This window comes from Rhyacophila brunnea, unplaced genomic scaffold (genome assembly GCF_057557595.1).
Source record: "Rhyacophila brunnea isolate RB1 unplaced genomic scaffold, BYU_Rbru_1.0 scaffold_2, whole genome shotgun sequence".
In the NCBI taxonomy this organism is placed as follows: Eukaryota; Metazoa; Arthropoda; class Insecta; order Trichoptera; family Rhyacophilidae; genus Rhyacophila; species Rhyacophila brunnea.
This window is the reverse complement of record NW_028232859.1, coordinates 33,125,696-33,153,402: the sequence shown is the minus strand read 5'-3', so window position 1 is coordinate 33,153,402 and position 27,707 is coordinate 33,125,696. Positions and strand designations below refer to the sequence as shown.

The window sequence follows — 27,707 nt, the reverse complement described above, 5'->3', positions numbered from 1 at the left end:
TTTAACATTTCATTAGAATACTGTTGTTTTTATTTCGAAGAAAAATTCTACTAGTAGTCGGATACATACTGCATAATAAAACGTAAAAGTGTAAAACTGTGTAAATGAAAAGAAAATGCACGAAGGAATTGAAAAAAAGGTAGCCGGCGATACCGTTCCACGATGGAACCATCGTTATAGGAAATTGAGTAGAGTAGTGAGTAAGGTTTCACGGTAATTGAAATACAAATCGTTATTCAGCGGAATGGATTTTTTTAGCAATGACAACGAAAATAGCACGTAGTAATGGTATGCAAAAATGGCCCTGATCAGGTTAGAATTGAATATATTTGCCATTTGTAATAGACTAACTATAAAATATCATCATCCCAGTCACTCTCAATCCATTGCTGGATGAAGGCTTCCATTTTATGTATGCCTTCTTTTCGGACGTTAATATTTTGTTTCATCGTACCTTATCTATTTTTAGATCCCGATTTAAACTAAATAAATAATGTCATATACATATACCTAATTCGAACAATAAAAGAGTGACATATAACTGTTTTTAATAAACGAATAATATAGGTAAATTCCTTGTACTCACTTACATGTGTATTTTGTATATAATATATCCACATTTTTATATACAAAATAAATTGTCAAGAATATAGTAATTCGTCATAATAATTCACGTATACTCTGTTTAAATACAATCATATAATACATAATAAACATAGTATAACTGCAAAACTATTTTGCCGTACCTACCCTTATTGCGACTATAGAAAATTATTTCTAATTCCACTGAGCCTGATTATTTAATGAATCTAATAGGCTCATGGTCGATCGTAAGATCCATTAATATTTATCGAGTAATACTGAATGGTGAGATTAGTCAAAAGATGATCTATTCTTTTTTATTTGGGTTTTTAGTCATTTTATTCGATTCTTGCGCGTTATGCTCAATATACAGTTCTTTGTACTGCCAAAACCCATGTTGCACACATAGTTAGTACCGGCAGAATACACTGGTTAAACATGTTACGCTTCACGGCCTATGCTTAACATAATGCCTTACGCTTCATGTTACTGATATTATGGTGGTCATTTTTCAATACATATTTTATTGCGACACCGAAATGCATTCCATTTTAGATTTCTTTTGAAGTCCTTCGTATCAACATTTGTTATCCGAGTTATACGTGTCGTCCCACTTGTTCAAGATTGACAACTTTGAATTCACAAAATATATAATTATAAAATTATGTTGATTTTATATTATACATCGTGTATCGATAGTATATTGTATGCGCATTGATTTTATGATTAAAAATAATTTTCATCGTATAACATTTATGTATGTTGAAAATAGGTAGTTATAAAATTTAACAACACATATAAATCTTAAAAGCACCGAAATAAAGTAACATTATTTCTGTACAGCCATAAATTTTTTATCAAAAAATAATATGCAAAGTTGCCGTTTTCCAAGAGACAAGAGTTTATTATATTCGCAGATAAAGCGAAAAGTCAAGTTGAGCCCCCGTGTAAAGAAAGTGCTCGAAAAAGCTGTAAGACATATTCGAGTGCGATGATTATTTTATGTGGGATTTTATCGCCCTTCACGCAGCCTCCGAGTCCCGTTAGAGTCAAAGCTCCCCCCTTCCCCATCCCTCACAGGTGACTCGGTGCTGACCTACTTTATCCTGGGAAATCGAGAAAAACGTTACGTTTAACCTACATATAAATAAAATACATAATAAAAGCTCACTACTCGCTGCATTCGGTCGTATATTTTCTTTTAAATGCAAAGTTCCATTGTTTTTCTATTCCCGCTGTTGCTAACGAAAAATACGTTTTTCAAGAATTGAAAAGTAAACAAAAGTTAGATGTCCGTAACGATGTGCCGAGAGATACACGGCATCTTAGAACTTTTATAAATTTAAATATAACGGAAAATATTTACTGTTTTCTGCAACGGAGTGGAATACAAATAATAATCCAGGCGAACAACGATAACTGCAGGTTAAATGTTTTTTCTCCTATTGTTATTTGCCAATATTATTTATGTTAAAGTTATATAGAAAATCTATTGCGTCGACTATTTTTATTATCCTGTCTAAATAATTATATAAAATAAACAAAATTATTCAAACATTTTTTTAATGACTTAAAAAGCAACTGCTGATGAAAAATACTCGGAATGAAGTTTGCATTATTTAGAGTGATAAAAAAAACAGTTTTTTGTAAAAATTTCAACCAAAAAAAAATGTAAATAAGACCTGAATCAGCTACCGTTAAACGAGCAAAGTTTAACCGTGCTGCAAATGAGATTTTGCTGGTAATTATTTTAGAGTGGTGAACATTTTTTATTTCTCTTAAATCAACCGAATTTGACTGACGCTTTCTAGCAAGTTTACAATATTTTTTTTACTGGTCAACATTTTTCCGCGAATTTTAAATTTTACTGACCTTTATTTAGTTGGTTTAAAAAACAAAGTGACTGAAAATACTACGAAACAATAATTATGGCTACAAAGCGAATAAATTATAGACGAATGAAATGAATGCCAGTGGCTAGCCAATATGAGGATTTTTTTGTGTACTGTTAATTTATTATGAGAACTAAAAAAAGTTTGTCTTGTTTTATTGTTATGTGAATGCAGTGCACCTTGCATCGCTATCCAACGAATATTTATGGGCTTTCGCGGGCAAGCATTGTTTATGCATTTATAATTCTTCCTATATGGCCAGGAATAAATGGAGTGTGCCATATGAAATTACTGGCGCTGAGTGGTTTTCACAATATAAACGTCACTTTAAAGAAATAACTTCCGCGTGGAGGGTTATAAAACGTTCTAATAGTTTATTACTTGACATGTGGACTTTCTGAATCGAATACCTATATTAAATGAAACACAGTTAATATTCTACTATAGATTAATTAATGATTTGAATTGATTTACTATAAATCATGAAAATACCTATTTATGTCATAATTTCATAGCATACAATATTATTATTTGTTAATTTTAGTGAAAAAGATCCTTTTATTTGTAAATAAAAATAACTTATTATGAGTCGACGGTATGAAATAACAAATACATAATATTGTTAATTTTTTTTTTTAAATTTTAGTACATGCTATTTCTATATAATTCTCCATAACCGGTTTCAGCATTATGCGATATGTTTGATTGGTAGCAAACATCACATTCATTGTTTGTTTTTAAAGAATTTTCCATTTTATTTATTTTGCTGTTGAATTTATAATTTGTAATTTGTAATACCTACCTTTATTGATTAATTATTAAATAATTATGAATTTATATAATATGAGAATGTATACTTGCTAACACAATTCTGGTATCAACAGTATTGGAGTTAAATATAAAAATGCGGAAATATTACTAAAAATAAAAAAGGCAAAATATGTTCCATTAATAAATAATAGTAAAAAATAATATATCCATACATTTAATATTTATAGATATGAGGCTTAAAACCATATAACTATTAGTAAATGATATGCTCTATACAAGGTAATTAAAACTTTCGAAAACAATCAGCGCATAACAGTATTAATCCATAACTATGCGTAATACGTAGCAACATACCTAGTAGAAATGATTACCTTGTTCAACTAATTTGCGGTAAATATGTTAGCAAAGTGATCTATCTAATATGATTGATTAGTTTTTGATCTAATGGCGTTAAATTGGTTATTGGTACTACCATAATGCTTTAGTGATTACTATTTAGGTACCTACCACGCATATTAAATTCTATGTTGAAGACGTATACTCTTTTGTAATAAATGCTTTAATTAATAAAACCATTAGGCAAAAACGTTTGAATATAAGCGTAATATAATTTAAACATCTTTTTTATTTTACTGTAGCAGTAATCATCTAACATGCTACAAAACACGATAATAGCAAAGGTTGCAATACTTATATATAAATACACAGAGAACGTGTAATATATAACAATATACATTTAATTAATCGTATTTATGCAACACCATGTTTTTTCTTGGATAAAGCACTTTGCGACCCATAAAATAATATTGACATTAATGGTAACATACAAACTAATACTAGATAGTATTATATACGTGTTATAAATAGATCCACAGAGCAAAGAAATAATTGTAACTTTGAGTAGATGTGGATCGCATTGATAGAAAACCTAGAAAAAACGTGTACATTTCCTATAATTTTAATAAGAAAATGATTTTTGCATGATTGAATATAAAAATATAAGAAAAATATTGTGGATCCATTATAAAGCCTAGATTTTCTTTTTTGGGCAGACATGTGACTAACATATTTGTAAATACATATACGTAGCACTTTGACTATTCTCAAATTATTGTTAAATCATCATAATAAGAAACCGAGTATTTTTAATGTCACTATTAAAGATACTCTTGGTAAAATATACTATATCATGAATCCATATACATAATCACAGTAAGTATACAAAATAATAATAATGTAACATAAAATGTGTATAGAAATATTAAACGGTAGGTATATTGAATGAGTGAATGAAATAATATTACACCACATACAATAAAATACATTTTCAGTAAAATAAGAAAACATTTAGGTATGTGTACATCCATATTGAATTTATCATCGATTAAGAGATTAGGTTACATTTAATCTAGTGTCGAATTTAGGTTGTTAATATACATTTTGGAAGTACTGCAAAACAATATTTTTTAAATTGCATTACCTACTTTTACCTAAATACCGTTTTGTCTTAAAATATCTTTAAAGCCACAAATAATTTACGAACTTACACTGAAAACGTTAAATACTATTTATTTTATCAATACTTCATAGTAAGCACCAGTTGGTGCACTAATTAGTTTGAATTGCGAGGAAACGGGAGTAGTAAAGTATGGAGCTTTTTCCCTCAGAAAGTTTTGCGAGCTTTTCCACCAGATAGTGCGATTCACTTTTAATATTCGTGGCCATGTAATAAAAGTAGAACGAGTGTGCTTTAGTATAAAGCCATCTACACTACGCAAACGTTAAGGCATTTTATCGATTTTTATATTACATTTTTGCTATTTTTCTGAAAACACAAATATAGCTCTGTTGAACAATATAGCTATGTTATAATAATACTCGTAATCGAATATAGTATTATATAAAAATGATATATAAGATGTAAGTGAACATTGATTTTACTAGAAAAAATTAATCAACAATAATAAATACTCACATTATTGCTTATAAATTATATACATAAAAATAAATGAATAGCATAGATTAAGAAATATCTATTTAATTTATTATGTTGAACATATTTCCATCTAAGCACTTGAAACTTTCGATGTAGATATTTTTTGTAGTGGAAATAAGCTGAGATAGTGAAATCACCAGCATTTTGGGATGTAATGAGGCTTGAATGAGAACAAAAAAATACAATATTCTTTATAATATTTATATGTAAATTTACTTTTTCATAGTATGAGAGAGAATCATTCAAATAAAATAGACAAAGGTTTCGTAAGAGATAGATAAATTTCATTTTCTTGAAATTGAAATAAATATTTAACTCGTTTTGTTTTGTCATATGTAATTGTAATATATTATACAAGTAATAGTATAGTTATAAGTAAATGATTCTTTGCAAAAAAATAATTAATATACAATTCTCTAAAAGTTTAAAGACGATATAGTGTGGGCGATTTAGACAGTAAGAATGCAATATGTTTCTGCCAGCGTAAAGTTTACAAGAGTACTCTTCTTGCTGAATGTATTTATTTAAAAAAGTATTTTTCATATCATGCGCTCAAGAATTTGTAAGAACCCCAAAGCTATGACATCTGACTTTGTCGTGATATTAAAATCACATTTTTGCAACAAAAAAAAAATATATTTAAGGGTGTTGGTAGTTTCACTAGCGATGTTTTAATTAATCAAAAGTACATTCACACATTATAAACAAAAATATGTTTTCTTTCTGGAATTATAAATTTACAATATTAAAATGTTATTAAATCTGCGTTCGTTGAAAATCTGATGTATGTGTGAGAATGTATGGGTGAAGATTCAGGTATTTATAGGTGTGTATATACTACATATATCATATTGGGTGAGTTTATATTATGTACATTTAAAAAAATAATGTTATAAAAAAGTAGGTACCATGTAAGAGTATTATTGAGTGTTGGTTGTTTAACTAATAACTTTAAAGACTAATATCTCATTACTTAACACCATTATTTATTTTCCAATATTATGACCATTGTTCCTAGAATTGACGATTTACACCTCTTGAGTGTAGTATTTTTATTGTTTATAAAGAATAATGATATTTATTATTAGGCTTTGACGATTTATTATAATATGCTATCGAGTGTATTGTTAGGTAGGGTTTTTACTAATTAGGTTTTTTACTGACACTATTCATAATTTTTTTGTTGTATTTTTTGTGACCTTTGACTTGATAGGTAGGTAATGGAGTTTTTACCTACTTTATTGTATTGATTTATTATATAAGCTACAGTTAAAGATTTTCGTTGTCAGTGTGTGTTTATCTTTGGTGAGTGTACACGGCACATGAAGATGCCGAAAGGCAAAACCCGGGTCGCAAAAAACGACCTAAATGGCATAGTACACAACTTACATAAATTATAATTGCCATTATTTTAATTAATAAAAACCAATTGAGAATTACATATAAATTAGTGTAAATTATTTATGTATGTTAAACCCAGACTTATATTACAAAATAATGTTTGCCTACTTACTATCAACCTGTTTTCTTCCAAAATATGATATAAAATGTGTTTTAAATTGAAAACATAAACGTCGTAAAAAATAGTACTTAGTAGTAAGAAAATAAACAATGTAAACGTTATTGCTTAGTAAAGCTATCCAAAAAATGTGAATTAAGTGAAAGAATTTTCTCTACCTACGCAATAAGATGAAAGTCACATCTGCGCTAAACGGATCGGGTCCATTTTTCATTCAGTTTTAAATGCGGTAAAAGTCGAGACGGTTTCCTCCGCGTCTCGAGCTATTTTGTCATTAAAAGAAATGATCCAGTTTATTGCGTAGGGCGTTATTCGTCGCCGGATTAAGCCGATACTCCACCGTGTACACATTAACAAATTAACCCCGTCCGTGATTGCAAAGCGGCGTAATTCGAGCATAGTTAGTTACTTTATTATTAAAATTCGCAAAATGGAGCGCGAGGAGAACACGCCATCCCCTCGCAACAGGCGGGCGGCCGCGGAATAAATTGGAAAATGTAGTGTGAACGAGATGTAATTGGCAAGACGTGTAAAGCGCACCGTCGGGGTACAAATAAATAATGACACTTACGATGGAGTATGCAGCCAAAGAAAGACGGAAATATGTTGTCTTACTTCATTATAAAGTAATTTTTTTGATGAAAGGAAAGCGATATTTAGAAATGAACGAAACCTTGTAATATAAGGTAGAATACGGAACAAATATTAATTAGAACATATTCTTTTTGTTTATCAAGATTTTAAAATCTTCATCGGCACTACATCCCAAAGTAGATTTTGGATACCTCTAACAACGTATACATTCCCTCACTCTTTTCTTAGTCGTTCCTTCATAGCTGAAAATCGTGACCACCATGAAATTTAGTCATCTTCTGAGCAACAAAAACTTTCCACCGCTCTCAGACTTTTACTTCTTTCAGGGTAGAGTGAAATCTGCCCTCTGTATGTTCCTTCATATGGTGACTCCAGCGTGCCGAGTCTTCTTCTGCTTTGCCTTATCTAGAGGCTACCCAAAACCACCAGAAAATTTAAAAAAATTGCAGAATACATCACAGACATATTGTCGAGAGTCGTTTCTTTATTTGGAGTCTCTAGATCAGGGGTTCCCAACCCGGTGCCCGCGGAACGATTCATATGTGCCCGCCACTATTCGACAGAGACAGAATTTTCATGCTAGCCTGACACACGCAGAAAACTCGAAGTGAATGAACGCCACGAACTGAGCCGATGAACGCAAAGCACGTGACAGTAGTCACGTGCTCGTACCGTCCCGATTGCTTCGGCGATCATCTGCTCAGTTCGGGTTTTCGGCGTGTACAAGGAGTGATATGCAAATAGCATTCCCCGCCTGAAACCGCGTTGTTGTCATTGTGATTGCGATTGCTGCCCCGTTCGGGTTGCGACAGTTAGCTAGGAGACATCTTCGTCTGACGAAACACGAATTAGGAGTTTTGATATTCCTTCTATATAGTTCTAAAATGAGTGGAAAAGACAACGAACCTATAATTTTAACACTGACTGGGAGGAATCATATTGTTTCTTTAATTTGAAAAAGAAATGCGACTGTTTGTTGTGTGGTAGTAGTTTTGCAGTGCCAAAAAAACATAATGTTGAACGACACTTTCAGACAATTCATGCCACTTTTGATGTGAATTATCCACTTAAATCTGAAGTAAGAAAGACAAAAATATGGCAACTAAAATCAAGTCTAACTGCACAACAGACTGTTTTCACTAGATATGTGGAAAATTAGCTAAATTGGATTTGTTGATATCACATCTGCAGAACAATTCTCTCGTACATTTCCTACATATGAATAAAATGCTAGGTAACAATGAATTAAACGTGTCATTATTTATTAAGCATTTTAAAAAAACGTGTTAAAAAAACAATTTGAAGAGAGATTTTTGCAGTTTACAGATATCGAGCCAATTGTTTCCTTCTGTATCAATCCTTTTACTTGCCAAATAAATGTAATGGAAATGGCCGCATATATTGCAGAAAGTAAGACAGAAGAACTAGAGTTAGAAATTTTGGAGCTTAATTTGCTTAAATCCTTAATATCAGAGGACTTTTGAAATACAGTGGACAGAGAAAAGTTCCCATTTTTGAAAAAAGCGGCATATAAAATTGAATCATTTTTCGGTTCGACATATTTATGCGAATCATTGTTTTCAAACATGAACTTAATAAAATCAAGATAATATAGATCTAGACTCACCGATGAGCATCTTTATTATTGTTTGCTAACAGGATTATCGTCATACCCTCCAATGCCAAAGATCACATTAACTTATTGGTATTCTATTTTTTTATAAAATGTTTTCTTTGTATTTGTGTTTTTTGTTTACTTTGTTTACGTTTTGTAAATACATTTCTCTGTGTGTATGCAATTTGAATAATAGTTTTGTTATTTTGAAACATTTTTGTTTATTATTTATTAATAAATTATGAATATAAGAAAATAAATTATGGGAAAATGAGAAGTTATGGAAGGAGTTTGTCGATTAAAAATAGGTGGTGCCCGCCACCCTACCGATATTTTAGAATGTGCTCTAGAGTACAAAAAAGTTGGAAACCCCTGCTCTAGATGATTGACTGGTTCGTTCTGTGCTCTGTCCAAGAACTACGAAGTATTTGACACCAACTCTATGTTTTGAACTATGTTTGCACAAACATAATTTTCATGTCAATTAAATTTCCTGTTCTTTTACGTAGGTAGTGGTAATACGACGTGTTATCGCATATTTCGCAATTTGTGTGCGACTTCTTATTTCATCTTCACGTACGTCTTTTCTACCCTAAAATTCTTTCACTAACTCAAGAATGCTGTGTTTTTTACTATTTTGTTCAACTACAGCAGTCTAGTATTCCCGGTACACATTTCCATTACCTATACGATTTTTAATAAATTTGAGTACGTGTGATACACCACATTGGAGCTGTTCAAAATGATTCTAATTTAATATATACATCACTTGAAAATACCTCAGATATATACCTACTAGAAAAAGTCACACTTTTGAAAGAATACAACGCCTGACGGAATTTTAACCCATACGCCAACATGCTTTAACCAATTAAGCTACAGGCCTCCTAATTAACTACGATAATTTAAACTAGTAGATCCTACACGAAATGCTTACCAAATTACGTTATTGTTGACTAACGGTTTTTGTGTTATATTAACTGCCAAGAATTGAAAGTTTCAAGAAAAATTTCAAGTGATGTATATTTGATATAATATGGAATGATACATTCTCAAATCTTGTAAACTATTCGTTGAATAAAAGAAATAGTTTTTTCTAATTCACAATATTCTAATATCTTGATATATACTATATTGAATATGTAGAAATAAAGAGAATTCAATGTAAAATATTTCTTTACCAAAATATCAGGGTATAACTTTAGCGAACATTTCTGTTACATAAAATGAAGTAAATGAATTATTTTAATATCGCCTGTTTGCAATATGCATGTTTGTAATCGCAATGATTTCATTATTTATTATTGAATAAACGAATTTTGTTACGAAATAAAATAATAATTAATTTGATTACGGTTCAAACAATGCTCGCAAATGTCAACAGAATTGCGTGTGACGATAAAAATATTTGTTTTTGATTGGTTTAACGTATTATTGAAAATATAGATGTTTATTTAAGCATATTGTGTGAGAAATGTTTTACATATTGCTTACTGTATATAATTGAAACTTCCATTTATATTGTAGCCAATACATCCATAATAATGATCTTTAAGAGCCCGGGTGCCCCGTGATGGTAAATTTTGGTATCTTTGGGAGTTAAGCCTGAAAATAAGTATTCTGTAGAAAATATGTAAAGGTCATTATGATTCCGTCTCTTTTCTTTTCTTAACACAATGCTTACGGGCCCTTTTAATTAATTTTGTAATTAACGTGTTAATTTGCATTTGAAAAGTAATTAGCAAAAACACAATTTTGTGCGGCCCTTAAGCTATGGGTTAACATTTCATGATCACATATAATGTATCAATATAATAAATAAAAGCATATTATTATAAACATCATCACGTTAATTTGGTAAGTAGGTACATCAGATGTTAGGCAAATATAGAACTCAGAATTTTGTTATTTCTCCCAAATTAAAAAGTTCAATGGACAGCAAGTTTACAAAATATTTTTTACTTTATAATATTATTTAAAATTATAAAATTGAAGATATAATGCACACACAGAAAAAATAATAATTACAAAACATTGCAATAATCACAGTAATCTCATGTACATAATATATATCAAATATTGCTATATTAAGGCTACGACGTTTACATTTTTTATTCTATTAATATATTTCAACACCTGCAACGTTTTAAATATCGTTTATTTATAACCTTTGTAGAAATGCTACAAGTTAGAATATAAGTGTCATAAAGTTATATACTTTGTAATAAAAACGAAAACTATTTTTTATTAAAAAAAGTTGTGAAATTCCAGAGCTCTGAGGAATATAGTTTGAATACCATTGATTTAAATTAGACAATGTTTAATCTTTAAAAAAATCTTATAAAGTTACCTACGTACACTTACGAAGTAAAAATGAGAGATGAAGTTGTAAAACCATATTTATATGGTACGTGTAGCTATAAGACGGAAGATAATGCGTACTAAAATAGTAATTTCACAATGTGAGATTTAATTTATTCGGTTATGTCAAACGTACTTCGTCATAAAATCAGATGTTATAAATAAATAATTCATTTTGTAAAAGCATTGAGAATTTCTGCGGCTGTATTAAAATTTGATTTAGATCGAAACGGGTCTACTATTAATAATTGAATTGTAATCGGAAAAGTATTGAATCGGATATATAAGAGAACAAAACGGAATTGAGCCCATTTACGATGTACAATGATCGGGTTTGAAAGGCTAACTATTGAAATGTGAAAACGGATCTATGTGTACGTGTAAGCTTCGTTGCGCTCGATTGCTCGCTATTAAGGCCCTGAATAAAAGGACTAACAAAACTAATATATTATACGAGAATTTTCAATTACTTTATGTACTTACTTGAGTGGGTGAAAATTCGGAATGATTTTCAAAAATAATTACCTAGTGCAAAACCAACGTTAAGTAATGATAAAGTTTTAAATAATGATAAAATATAGTTACTAATTGGGATTTCTATTGAATATTAAATGGAAAATTAGGAAATTATACTGACTTATTATTTTTTTTTTATTAATTTAATTAATTTATCATTAATAAATTACTTTTTTCACCCCCGGCGAACTACATTTTGGCGAGTACATATATATATATTTTAAGAGAATCTTCCCTCAACGATTAGATGCAGAAGTCGATATATCTCGGAATCCCACAGGATGTGGTCAAACTATGCTACTTTTTATTCTTATATCTTTACCTAATTATTTATTTGGTCTTTTTCATCCCAACATTTGTTATGTTCAAGCTTCAAATTTTTTGAGCATTGTTTCAGTGAGTATCCACGCCTTTACTATAATATAATATAATATAATGGACTGAAAAGACATATTATCATCTAACCATTCTCATTCTGAGTCCCAGGTTTACATCGTAACTACATAGTATTTTCCTTAATCGAGTAAAAGCACCCTTGGCTTTCTCGATTCGGCATTTCAGTTCAATACTATGGTCCCATTTACCATCTAGAGTGCAACTCGTAAGTATACAATGGAATATGCTCTCTCCAAGGGTACTCCATTAACTTCGCAGGTTTTGTCATCTACATGTTTTTTTTAGTATTTAAATTTAGACCGTATTTGTTGCAGGCCTTTGTTACCCTATTTATGTATTTGCAAACATTATTGAATATCTGCAATAAACACTATATTTTCCGCAAAATGCAAGTTATTAATAAGGACTTAAATTACTGATACCCTCTTTTGAACCCATTAGAGTTTCGTTAAAAATCTGCTGAATTATGAAACTCTTGTAGTACGTAAATTATGTAGAATATAAAATTTATAAATGGAAATCAAATAATGTAATATTTACATGAAAATAATATTGAAGCAAGCGAGTATCTTGATATTTGTGTTACCACTTTGAAAAAAAAATGCTTTCGTTCGTAATTTGTTAAACGAGCGCGAGTTTTTCTCTCCCTAACGTGACAATATTTTTTGTGAAAATATGACACAGTTTGCCGCCATTTCTGTTTTATCTGCCACATTATGTAGATGTATGAAGCAGACTTACCCCTTCGCTCAACAAAGTGCTCAAGTGTGCGCCACTTTTGCGCGATTATTTTTTTAATATCGTATGTAACAATAGCTTGTGTGCTTATATTTCTTTTCGTTTAGTCAGGGATAGTCAGTTTGACTGCTCTATCATACTCAGTAGCAGTACATCAGTTTACTAACATCTGAGAGATAACATAAAATAACAATACAAATAAATCATTCGCTCAAAATGTTTTTTTTTTGGAAAATAACATACTATTTCGAGACACACGTTACATAGCATAGAATGTAACACCAACATCGAAGACTCGTATACAAAGATTTGTTTTAACCAATTTTGCTTAATAATTATTAGTGATGAGAAGAAAACACAGAGAGAAGAATCGAAAATAAATAAACAAATCTCTATAACCAAATGTTTTATAATATTCATTGATTAATAATACTATTATTACCTAATGAATTTCAGTAAAATTAAAATTCATTTTTACTGGTTGTTTTCAAAAACTTTTTAATAACCAATAAATGAAGTCGAAATATAGTATAAATTAAATGTAGTAAAACCACTAAAAATAAATATATGTATTTATATAAGTCTAATAAAATATAACAACAAATAATTAACTAAATATACTTTAAAATATTTACCTGCTTCTGAAATACTTTTTTAGTATAGGTTTACCTTAAAACGTAGATATAAGGCTGGTTTTTATTGCATTCGCTTAATCGACTTTAGCCTTCAGCTGATTTTATCTGAAAACTATTGAGTCTAAACAGTTGACTTTGTCTGAATAGGAAATTTGTATCATGCGAAACTGAGAAAGCTGACGCAACGTTTGTATAAACAGTGGATTGAGACAGCTTATTTGAATGTGAAAACTCCAAACAAAGAGACAAAAATATAGATGTCACGAGAAAAAGAGCTGTTTATAAACTAAAATAGCTTATGATGTTTCAATAAATTCAGCTCTGTTAGACAGGTGAATACACAAACTTTATAAAAATGTGTTAAAATATGATATTTATATATTTTTAATATTACACAATATATTATTACACATCTGCACCTACATAATATTATACTTACAAGTTAACAATAAAATACTATCTGTATTTTAAGTGTCCATTAATAAACTAATTTATTTATCATTTTATTTTGCAATGATGATAATGTGTAAATAAATCTACTCATTAAACAGTCGAGTTAAGAAGCTTTCTATAAACGTTATAGCCGTCGTATTACATTAAGCTTTATTTGAAAAGGACGGTAAGATTAAACAGGTACTCAAACACTATATACCTACTTAATACTAGATTGATCTTCAGAGAAATAGTTTAATTACCTTTACTGTATGAAAACTATCATATGGTATGCTTAGTATATGAATATGTTTGTATATTAACAAACTATTTCTTTTATTCATGGAATAATTCACAAGGTTTGAGAATGCAATATTATATTTATATTGAACATAATGTATTATTAACGCACTTCATCTAAATTCATTTAATTAAATTTGTCGTAATCAAGTAGGATGCCCGTAGGTTAATTGGAAAAGCACATTGGCGTGAATCCAGTGGTTAGAGGTTCAAGTCCCGTCGGGTGTCGTATTATTTTTTTCCAAAAAAAGATTTTTTTCTGGTGTATATATGAGATGCTTTCAAATTATGTATGTTCATTCTTAATATATGTTGATAGTTTAATAAAGATATTATTAAAGCTTTTAAAATAAAACGGGGTTTTTTGGGGTTGTCAAGTATTCGATAAGTATTAAGTATTAGTGATGAAGTATCCATTAAACTCATGAATTTATTTTATATATCTATATAGGGTAGTCATAGATACTATACTTACGGCATATGTGCCATTTATTTAATATTTCGTCCGTTCTTATTATTTTGCTGCCGTCTTCTATCAATGTTGGTGACAAAATTGTAGTACAAATCCATATCTTAAGTCAGTTGTATCAGATCTCTAACCCTTCGGAAATTGAGCCAATTTTTGAGGTTGTGAAGTCAACATAATCTGATTTTAGAAGTATGCAGATTTCGTCCCACTATTCCAATAAAGGTGGTTTAAATTTAAAGGGCATTTAAGTGTGTATGTATGTGTTGTAAGCTACAAAATCCATTTTAAGTGTTGCAAGAACTTAATAAATATAATCTTTTTTTTATTTAAAGGTTTTTTGTGGAAAAATATAGAAATAAATATTTCAATGTTCCACGACTGCAAAAAGAATGGTTATCGCCAATTATCGTAATGTTGAAAAAAAATACTTCCTTTGAAAAGTTCCGTGTTCATATTCCCCAAATATGACCAGCAAATAGAATACCGAGTCATTTATATTATGATTTTTTTTAAATTCTAAGATTGGGTATTTTAATATATCATAATAATTTATATATTTTGACATTTTTCCTGGATGCGCCGTATCATTCGCTGTTTTCAAAATTGATGGGTAATATTATGGATACCGTTTTTTTAATTTTTTAATGTCTATCAATGACTTATTTATATTAAACTAATAATCTAGATATCTCTATGTGCTCATATTTAGGTCTACGCTGTGAAAAGTGTATATGGTATCCATTTCTAATAATATGTCCCGTAAATATTTTACCATAGATTTGTGTAAATGAGCAAGTCAAAATGATATTCTCATTTGGTTACAAAGTCGAACATTTGCTCGGATTCTATCGAAATCGTTTTTGCGCAAACGAGACAATAGATGGACGTCCGGTTGCATTTCACACGCTTCATCTCTTTCGCACGGCCCGTCACAGATGACTAGTTTCTGTGATACGCTTTTAGAAGAATATTTCAACAGTTCATCTCCGTAAAAAATGGTAAAATACTAGAAAAGAAACTGTCATATTATAAATGTATAAAATCAAACGTAACGTAAGTATAAATTTGATACAAAATATTACCAAAAATGTAATATATTTTGATAATGATAAAAACGCTTAAATTAGTTTCGTTCAAAGCCAGGTAGTGAAGTAAGTCTAATTATATTTACTTAAGTATACCAAATGGTTGTGAAATAAACTTTTTTTTTAATTCTACTATATTTTAGTTATTTATGTGGACAAGTATTTCAGGCTATAAACCTGCCCATGAAACATTTTACGGTACCCATTTATTTATTTTATTTTTGTATTTAGTTTGTTTCAATTTTTTTGACATTCAATTTTTTTTTCAAAAATAGTAAAATAGAGTTCCACTATACTTAATATAATTGCTAATTCAATTAATGTTTACTTAAAAAAAATTATAATAAAATAAAATATTTTTGTCCAGTTATTTTTATACTATATTTAATGAGTAAATTAAATAAAGACAGTGATAGTTTTATAAACGTTATGATTTGAATGAAACAAACAAAAAATAATAGTTATTTTTATGAAATAATTATTATAATCATATTTTTTAGTTGGTTAATTCCGAAGAAAAATATATAAATTCAATATAATGTGATTTGTAGTGCTGTGAATGAATTGTTTGTGTATTAAGCAAGGGCGCTTTTACGGTTAAGCGCCATCACAGTGTACAGCCGGTCGCCTAACGACATCTGTGACTGCAAACTATTCCAACTCGTAGACGCTCGTAGAGCTGTCCGCGTAGCAGCTACATAATCTAATAACGAAAGAAAATTCGATGCCACGAGTCGAAAGGACGATATCAAAATTTATATATTTTTTACGGTATAAGCTTTATATTATAATACTTCTGATTTTATAGGAACTTTGTTGAATATTTAATGAAATACAATATCATCATGGTATGTATGTACATCAAGCTTTATTTTCTTTTGTGTCTACTTATTTCATATTAATTTTATTTTTATTATAATTATGAGGGAGTGGATAGGAGCAGGTCATGTATGTTGATTGAAAATAGAGGTAGCGGAGATAGATGTATAGTTTATTGTCACAGAGTGACAATTATATACGCATACAATTGATATTTGTATTCGTACCATTTGAGTAATTTTGGACGTGTTTACAAAATACAATGCTGCAAAAATATTTATAAAATACTATACAATACCATTTGCATTATAATATCCACCAAAGAAAAGTATTATCTATCCAATTTAAATTAAAATGACATCATATTTTTGATGCGACAAGAATAAGAGATTAGCCTATATTAAATTAAATATACAATAACTATACCTATTTGCAAAAAAAAGAATACTATTAGTGTAAGTTGGTTTGTAAAACTATCCAAATAGTGGTCCAAAATAATTTATTGTAGATTTGATATTTGAAGTTAACGGAAGAAAAAATATTAAATAAATACCAAGACGGTTAACAAAAAGCGTTTTCAGTAAGAATAATATTATGAAATAGGGTTGAACCTGTATAACAATTGTATCACAAAAATGCGGATAACTTAAATAATCGATCTGATGGGAATAGAATACGTTAAAGGTACCACTAGAGAGCTTACGTTGAAACTTTCCCTTTACTTTAGAAATCCATACACAAGTTGTATATAAATAAATCTATCGATATTGAGAAATTACTTACTTTACGAAACTTTGGCCATTTTTCAAATACAAAGGTGGAAAAATTGAGCTACATATTTATAGAAGGGTTAAATATGCCAGTAACATGTCAATATATATTTACGTTTGATTTTTCTAAGATCTTTGAAATGTTAAACTACTAGTTATGAGAAGTGATAACATAATTATCGTTGTTATGTTAATAAATATGATTCTAAAATTATCATACAAAATAATTAGGTATGTATTTTTTTCATTATCATACCATTCTACCGAAATATAACAGTGAAGAAAATTGAAAACATATTTACAATAATAAAGAGTTCTGAAAATAAATGTAGTTATTGACCGTAAAATTAACGTGGTTCTATTTTAGTATAATATTAAAATTGGCTTCTCGACAGCCAAATCATCTGGGTTATCATTCTCAGTTATAAGATCTCAACAAAAAAAGAAAAATATTATTATTAACATAAGAATCCTCAAATTTAGAGTTTATTCGCTAGCATTTATATATCACATAATTATTTATATTTATTGCATATAAACATCTAGAATATAATTATACAGTCTTAATAGTGGCGTAAAAATAGAAAAATCTATCGACAAAATGGTAAATGTTTCGAATTTTATATTATCTACATATTTAATAAAAAAATAAAATCACATTTTATTATTACGGTTATTTCTTGGCGTGAGTATAATTTTTAGTGAATAATAACAAATGTAGCTACTCGGAAACATTATTTAATTGAGCCTATTGCGAAACAAATAGCATGTTTTTAGATGTACATTAAGTTATTTTTTCCACACAAAAATATTATTTAGGGACAAAACGTTCTATATTATATTATTTCATATTTTATTAGGGAAAAAAAGAATTTTATCTTTATTTTTACAACGATAAATTAACATTAAAGCTGAAATTGGTCCAAGTATATACAATCTTCTTCATTGGGCTAAAATAAAATTTCGAAATGAAATTGTAACTTTCAGCATTTTTATGCTCGAAACGTAATTTAAAATAATGAACAGTAGCAGAGTAGTGGACTGAACCGTATGCAAAAAGCTGCTCTGCACACTCGTCCGTATTTCCGCTTTAAATATATTGCACAGTGATTATGCATGAATGTCCGGGGCTATCTCCATTGTCCCGTGACAATATCCCTGATAAGAGGATAACATCATACCATTTCAGTATTTAAAAATAAAGGATAATACACAGCAAACTGGGAATATATTGACATGGGTAAAGATTCCGTGCGTGGATTACGGTAATAGTCTCCGATTTTTAAATAATAATACTAATTTCACATAAAATGGGATTATATTAAAAACCCTACTCGCAAGTCATTTATTGTTATCTGGAGATCGAATAAGTGCCTAATGTTTTATAGTATTATATAAAAGTATTTGTTTACAAACTATACCTTACAATATTTTTTACGGTTTTCGGTTATAAATTAGGGAGATTTTTTTTACCATGTCCGATCCTAATAAGATCAAATGAATCTCCATAGCGTGGAGGTTTCGTTTTGTTTTTACGAGAAATGAATGTCAGCAACTTGTTCAACTTATTAAGTTCATACTGTGACTCATACATACATTGAAAAACAATATGTATACTTACCAGACCCAGGATTCGAGCCTGGGACCTACGACGTTATAGGCCGATGCTTGAGCCATGCGGCCATCGTGAGCGAGAGGAGAATAGTATGACCAATAATCAGAATAATATAAACGGCAAAACAAAGAATATGATAATACAATAAAAATAAATTATTACAATCAAATAGATAACATAGGTAAATAAGTAAAAAAAATATCGGCCATATTTAAAAGAAAAATAAGAGGAAATTAGTAATTAAAAATATAATTAAGTATAAAATGGATATAAGAGACATATAGAGTGAACGGCATAATTATTGTTTATTCTATTGTAATGTATGTTCCCTGACCAGAGTGTCAGGACGGAATACTGAAGTGCCTGAACAGAGGTATTGAATATACCAATATACGAATTATCAGAAAAATAATAAATGTCATTGGTATTGAAGAATGCGTTGAACGCATAATAATGATGTCATCTATTAGTAGGTGTAGGTGCATTGCAACAGTAAAGTTCAAGGATAATACTTTTTTGATTTCTACGCATACTTAAATATGTTTTTTTATTGCTTAACACCGTGCTGTCATTATGGGCATCAAAAAGCACAATGACGAAAATGTGCCTTAGTACATTAGGGGAAAGCCGGATATGCTGATGTACCGTAGTCGCTATAAGAAACCCAGATCATGAGATCAATATAAATATTGAGGTGGTAAGAAGCACTTAAAAAAATGGAATATCTATAAAAGTATCCACACTAGTCTACAAAGAATTCTGGAAGCTTTCGAAATGTAGTGATGAGAGTTTTATGGGTTGGTCACATTACTAATGAAGAGTTTTAAGACAAGTTCGCTGAAAGAAATTATATCTACCATTAAGCGAAGAAAGGCGGCACACTTCGGCTTTATTTTCTGTAATATTACGTACCATTTATTTTAATCTAGCTCACATTGCAAGAAAAAATTAAAAAGCAGTAGAGAAAGCAATTCTCTTGACTACACAACTTCTAAAAGAAGGTCAACGTTCAAGTTGTTGCTGATTTTATATGAATATTCCAAGATAAAAAGATGTGCTGCAAGTTGGTCACCGATTTTCAATAGAAGATAGCATATAATATAAAGAGATGGCGGTAAAAATATGCATATACCGATTTAACATTATCGTAATTAATATAAATTATATTAAAAACACATTATTGTACTCTTGATTTACTTTCAATTGCTGTATTATACAAATTATTAATTTTACCTGACATAGGATTAAAATGTCTTACCATTGGCTCAATTCTCTGGTGTGCACTTCGGTTAATCATTCAAAATATAAAATTCACGCTCTACTCAATACACATAATTGAAAAACAACATATGAATTTGCCAGGCATGGAGCTCAAATCCGTTAGTCTTATAAACATATTATATGAGCTTGAGGTTCGATAGTTTTGACAGAAAATATGACGTAGTTATAGCGATACCGAGTGAGAGAAAATGATGCAATAGACTTTTTGTAAGAGCAGTTGGAAATAATAACGGTAACAATAATTAAAATTACCCTATGTAATTCTTGCGCAGTAGAAGGAATCGCAATCTGCGCAATTTCAAAATTAAGCTGTTCTACTAATAGCAGTGGACATACTGTCTTTTGTCCAAAGAGGGCGCTATAGTGTTAAATGATAAATAATTATTTAATGTTCGTACTAATGTTATTAAAAAAAACAATCTACTTATGGGAATTTGTTAAACATATACATAATAGATATATACGATCAAAATGTAGTGTGATTACCACCAATAGTGTGGATTTCTTTATTATTCCACCTGCAAGTATTAGGAAATTATTGATACAAAAACCCTTATTTAAATTGATGTAAAAACATTTATTTAGTTTTGGAAAAATAAGAAATATTCAGAACAAAAATATTTTTCTTAAATATACTGAATACATTAAGTTTCTCTGAAATTTAAGATTAAGCTAAATTCGTTCAAATGAATTGCCGTGTATTATATGGTTTTAATCTCTATTCATTATTAAATATAACACGATGATTTCCTGTCTATACGTCGTGTCTGATTATTCTTCTAGATTGATAATAATTCTGCTTCTCCGTGTAATAGGAAGTTTTCGCTAATAATTGATGGTGTTTATGTTATATTATGATACATTAAGTCACATTATTATAACAGTATTTGTTATATTACGTACACATTATTCACGTGGAATATTACGGATAAAATAATTATTACAGTCATATTGTTCTTTACTTACGTAATAATAAAGATGTAAAAACAAGGTCTCATTATAAACAACCGTATTGGTTAATATGGAAATGGTCTTATAGCAAGGGAGAAACTTCGAAGGTTTCTTGAACAAACAGCCATAAGAAAGTTTCAGAGGTTGCGCTGTTACCATTTTCCTACTAATCCCAAAGGTCTTGCTCAAATTCTCTGTCTCGTGTCTTGTTGTTTGTTACTTTGATATAAAACTTGGTAAATGGAACAAATTTTCTTATAAGGCTTTCTAAATGTTTTCGTAAGAGTTTCTTTTCTGTCTAATGACACTTTTTCCTTATAGCCGTGATTTGCAAATAGTTGAGCACATATGAATTCGATGACAAGTTTATTAAAAGAGATTATGATAAGTACTTATTATTAAAAAAATTAAAACATAAATAATTTTCACTAGTCATAAGCACAATGAAGTGTGCAAGTATTAAATTATTTTGTTATTATAAACTACATAATATTACTTTGATGCACCACATGTAATTTTTAAAATATCGTTATCTGGAATATTGCATAGCATTAATATTAATTTTAGTGGATTAAAGTAATTAATATTATGATTACAGATTATTTACTTATACAAAATAAAATGAAATTATGTCATAAATTTTATTTAAACTGAGTAAATAATGGTATCAACGATATGATACCAAACTTAATAACAATGAAAATGTTCTATTCTAAAATTAATACAAAACATGCTAATACGATAAACAAGGAATTTGTTGACATTCATTCGTGTCTGTGATGTCGAAATACGTGCTGTTCGATCAGCGTTTTGACTATTAGTCTGGAGGCATGTCTCGGAAAGTCTAAACGAATTATGCATGTTGATCTACATGTTTGTATAACATGAACAGTGAGTGATACGATAATACAAATATCCCAAGGGTAATTTAAAAAATATTAAATGAGTCGCTTCAAAATTTACAAACAGCCCCTAAATTCTAAAATGAGTAATTTTAAATTTTCTATAATCCATTTGATTTTCAGTTTGGACGTTTATTTTTCATGTTTTATACTAATTTGAAGAAGAAATTGACATTTTTGCATTAGAATCCCATTAAATATTAAGATGGTACTATCTGATTAGATTCATTTTTATTTTAGACATTTGTATTCTATGGCGCAAATTCCTAAAGTTTATATATAATTTTTCGAAAATAAAGCACTTGTGATAATCCGTCACGAGTAGGTCAAGTGGTCAGATAGTAATAGTGTTGTAATGAGGTTAGGTAGAGGTAGTGAAGCATGCATATATATCTAGTAGTTGTCGATGTCGTAGGTTTGTTCAGAGATAATCATAAAATTGAAATTTAATCAAGAGTTGGTAACGTGGGCAGATAGACCTAGACCCAGTCATTGTCCGTCTTATTATTTTTCGAAAACAATGAAATCGAATCTGATTTTTAGTTTATTCTGTATAATATCGTTTTAATTTTTATCGCCATATTCTCCGCGTACGAATTATGATATTATAATAGTAAAAATATATCACGTTTAGTCAAAACTGTAACAAAGAGTTATTAAATTCGAATAGCATTCAAAAATATCTCCACAGCTTATCAAAAGTTCATTTATGAGCTTTGCTATGTGTATTCAAGACTATCCCTTAGTATTTCAGTGCAATAATGGTGAAGAGCAACCAATGTCGACTATTGTGAAGTGACCCAACTCATACGAACAATAATTATTACAGGCCTGTGTACTGCAAACTACTTTGAAACTACTTCAAGTTATATCTATGTAAATACTATGTGGTTGTTTGCTTTATTGCTATGACATTTCAATGCTGACAATTAAATGTTTTCTTTGAATGTTAAACTTTCAGAGAGATCCGGAGCGCTCAATCAAAACTTCAATTTATTTTTTCTCCTCAGCGGGAAGTTTTTTATTTATGTTAAATTGTATCGCACTTGTAGTTTATAGCTATTGCCAATTTAATAAAATATTGATTTCAATAATTGTTCTATTGATTTATATACCTACGATTTGGTTTTAATAAATGCGTTAAAGTATTGGCATACATATATACACTATTATAGTCAAATTAATTATGTATGCCACACGTTGTTTTAATAATTTTCTCGAATAAATATTAATTTATCTCTATAAATTAAGTTTTCTTTTTATTTATGAATTGAATAAATCATCATAAATATAAAAATATTATGGTTTTATACAAAAATAAAATAATCAATCTATTCGAAAATTTAATTATTGATACTAAAAATTCTAGTATTTTTATTAGTAAAAGATCATAATAATAGCCGAAATATCTATTATACTTTTATGAGAAATTCACCTATGAAATAAAATTTAATTGAGTAACATTCATGTGTTAGGATTCTTTTTCAGGATATCTATAATATATCTAAATATATTGTATTCATCGAAATACCTCACTAATTTGATTTTTACAAATGTCTATTTAAAATATATTAAGATAAAATAAACATATTTGTATTCTATTGTTTATTTATCATAACAAATGATAAGAAAATTGATGTCATGAAATAATGTGAGAAAAATAAAAGATAATTAGCGTGATTTTTCACCTGAATACAATCCGATGACGTGAATGGTTATATGACAGATGTTTTAGTTGTTTTTTCTTTCGTTCTGTGCTTCTTTAGGATGAGAAAAATCAAATTCTGACAACAAACGCTTGGTTGAATTTGGTAAGTGACATGATTTCAGGTCCGTCCCTGTGAGCTCCGTCCATATGCCGCCTCGCAAATTAAGCAATTTACTAATAATAATTAACTACTTGAATATTATTATTTTATTTCTATTCTATGATGTATGTATTTATTTATTTCTCACAAGATATCACTATTTTTTATTTAATGAAAGTTTCAGTGGAATGATTCATGGTAAACAGGTGTTTTATGTGCAATTTTTTAATTATATTTGAGGTCAAATACTATATTGTGAGGACAATATTTATCCATTATTCAATATGATTTATACTATATTATAATGCATAATACATACTATGATATATTATTTCTAGATATTTTATATTATAATGACTAATAGAAAAGAAAAAAATCGTCATATTACAGTACTATGTGACTAACGTGAGAACGCGAGAATCATTTTAGTAATAAAAATATAACTGTTATGATTAAGCATTCTAAACTCTATGGTTGATTATAAATCAAGACATATATGTATAAGAAACTACCGCTACTCGTTTATTTACTTAATTCATATTGTCACGTCCTAGCCTCATACCATATAAGGCAAACGGAAGATCTGATACTTCCCCCGGTCCATCACATTATCGCGCGCTTTTTGTAATGTCAACCCAGAACCACTCACATCGCTTATGTGTATATGAGATAGTTTTTCATGGTACAGAAATTGTAGGCCTACGCTACAGGTGCAAGAAGTGATATACTATCATGTAAATGTCAAGTGAATAGTTTTTTCGAAATTACATCTGTCACCACACATACATGTATTCTAGAGTTTCTATTCTATTTTTTCTTTCTATTCTATTCTTTAAATTTGATAGTTTTCATAGAAATATGTCGTAGTTAAAGTTACACCAATGAGAGAAAATGATGCAATACGTTTCATATTAGAGTAACTGGAAATAGTATCGGCAACAATAATTATTAAATTCGCCTTATGTAATTCGTACACACTAAGAAATTTTAATTTGCGCAGGTTAGCGCAAGTTCAAGGTTAAATTATTCCACTATAGTATTTATGAATCATTGACACTATAGTTCGATATGGGCCCTGGTTCTCTGTCTTCCGCAAGCTTGTTTGATGGTCAACAATTCAGAAATTGTGTGTCACTTTCAACATAGCTCACCCAACGTAGTATAGGTCTGCTGACACCCCTTTCTTCTTGCATTCTATTAAAGAGTATCCTCTTATGTGATTTGTGTCTTCCATCATCGATACATTCTGACCAATGGGGCACTCAGGATTTAATATTGGGGGGGGGGGGGGCAAGGAGAATATAAATTAGTCCCATAGGCTCTTTTTTTCTTCATATAATTATTTTTACATATTTTCATAATACACGGCGGTATATTTTTACAGTTTCTCCTAGTTTTTTTTTAATTGGAGGTATAGTGGCGGTAACCGTTGAGCGTGCGAGATATTTGGCGGGCCCTCTACCTACCACTAAGATCAAAGGCAGTGTGAAACACTACATTAACGTTTTTAAAATTGTGTTTTAGTTCAAATTAATGGTAGGTATCTACTTATACAGTGAATATTGGCGATTTTTAATACATCTACTTAATAATGGAGCTGTCGAGTATTGAAACATAATAATCAGACAATATATTGCACAATTATAAAATTTTAAATGGTTATGGCTATGGAGCATAATAGCGTGATAGACTTTTTTTACTATTAAAGCTAATGATGTGTATTTATCTCACTTATCTGGTCAACCCGACACGCCGGGCCCCCCACAGCCTGGGCCCCTATTCTAGAGCCCTGACAGCCCTCCCCAACTATGACCTACACCACTCCGGAATACGGGTGAACACCGAGAATTTTTTGACAGTTCATTAGACATTAGGGATTGGGTTTCTAAAAAAACCCGACATTAGTGTTTCGAAATTTTTGTGTTAGAAATTAAAATCTAAGAAATTTTTCTAAAAAAGGTGCTGGAGAATAATAACAAATCATTTTTTTGCCGTGTTTTTATTTGTCTAAGCCCAAGGTATAGTTTATTGCCTTTCAATTTCAAATACTTCTGATAATTTTCATGTTTGGGGGGTGCCAGGGCCCCTTGCCCCCCCCTGGGTGCGCCACTGATTCTGCCTAACGGAATTGTCTTAATTTCACGTGTGATATGACAGGGGATCAATATATTATAATATTAGTGGTTGTCAGCCTATACAAACGTAACATGATCTGGTATCTCCGAGAAACAAGGTTTTTGACTGAATCTCATTCTAATATTAATTTCTCAAATTGTGGTAAAACCGTTTTTCACCAAAAATTCCCAAAAATACCTTATTATGTAGAATTTAACAAACTTTATTTCATCTAAGAGTACTATCTCTGTATGAATAAGCGTTTAATGGAATATTATCAAAAAACTTTTATTGGCCGCCATTTTACGAAGGTGGCGTCGTTCTTCCAAGGGTGCCAGACTGGAACCTGACGGATTTGTAATTAGTAAAAAAAAGTCAGAACCAGTCAAAAATTTTTTGTCTTTTGAAAATACCAGTTCTTCTCTTCTGGTAACCAGACGATACCTACGTACAGTTCATGATTGTATATTCCTCGCCATCGATCAAATTTATCGCATACGGCTCCAAACATTCTCAATAATATGTTTCTTATGAAGATATCCTATATTATATAAGTGTCTGTGGAGTATAAGAGAAGTGGAATCAGCTTGGAAAGGCCATTATTCAGCAGTGGATAGATTCTATGATGATGATGGGATGATGGGTATCTTCCTACATATCTATGGTTACATAAAAATCTTTTTTTTTTTTAAATACGTTAAAAGTATATAATATTTGATATTTATATACATATGTATATAAAAAGGAAAATCTTCTGTTCAATTACGGAATATTTTGGATTGATAGCAATCTGAAAGTCATTATCTACGCCCATACCGTGTAGTATTGTCTGCCGAGTCAAACGGTAGAACGTGATGGTTTGCCAGAGGTAGATAGCACACCTACCTATTTTATGTGAACGTGTTATATAATATATATACAACCTGATAGTATATATACCAACTACGTGTGAATTTATGTATACAGCGTGATTATATACCTACATATTACGTGAGAATGTATATATACAACCTGTTCGACGAAGCCTCGATTGTGAAGCTCGATGGTCTCAAAGGCTTGGCGGTTCATTAAATATGCGGTGCACTTGCACGTACGGTGGTAAGAATCAATTCACTGGAAGTGACATATAATCACATCAGCGAATAAGATAATCATTTTTAATGTCATCAAAAAATAATACTTCTAGAAGTAATGGTTTTATCGCCAAATACTCTGCAATTAACAAGATACACCAGTTCAATTAATAAAATATTCAAAATATTATGTTTTCATTAATGAATTCTAAGAATGAAAAATCTCAGAAACACACCCAAGCTAACGTTAAGTTACTTTTTCTAGAATTTGTTCTAAAATTTTTCTTCCTTAAGTTCTTAAAAATGATGTATTTTTTTAAAGAATACTTTTGCCAACGCCGTGACAGTAGAAATATGAATCAAAAGTCTTCACAGTATCTATGAAATCAATTTGTTTCATGAGATTCTACATAACTTGGTATTAACTACACAGGTATCAAATTATTTATATAAAAGGTTTCGGTGCTCATAC

The 27,707-nt window shown here is 29.7% G+C and overlaps 1 protein-coding gene across 7 annotated transcripts in view; it reads left to right on the top strand.

Moving 5' to 3' along the window:
- The window catches only part of nAChRalpha6 (nicotinic acetylcholine receptor alpha6), a 282,092-nt gene that overhangs the window by 170,435 nt on the left and 83,950 nt on the right, over positions 1–27,707 (top strand). For 5 of the 7 annotated variants that reach the window (XM_085947755.1, XM_085947753.1, XM_085947754.1 and 2 more), the window contains exon 3: positions 24,006–24,050. The exons of the other annotated variants lie outside the window; for them this stretch is intronic. In XM_085947755.1, coding sequence (XP_085803881.1) covers positions 24,006–24,050 — 45 coding nt within the window. The remainder of the gene's footprint in view (positions 1–24,005; positions 24,051–27,707) is intronic. 7 annotated transcript variants of the gene reach the window in all.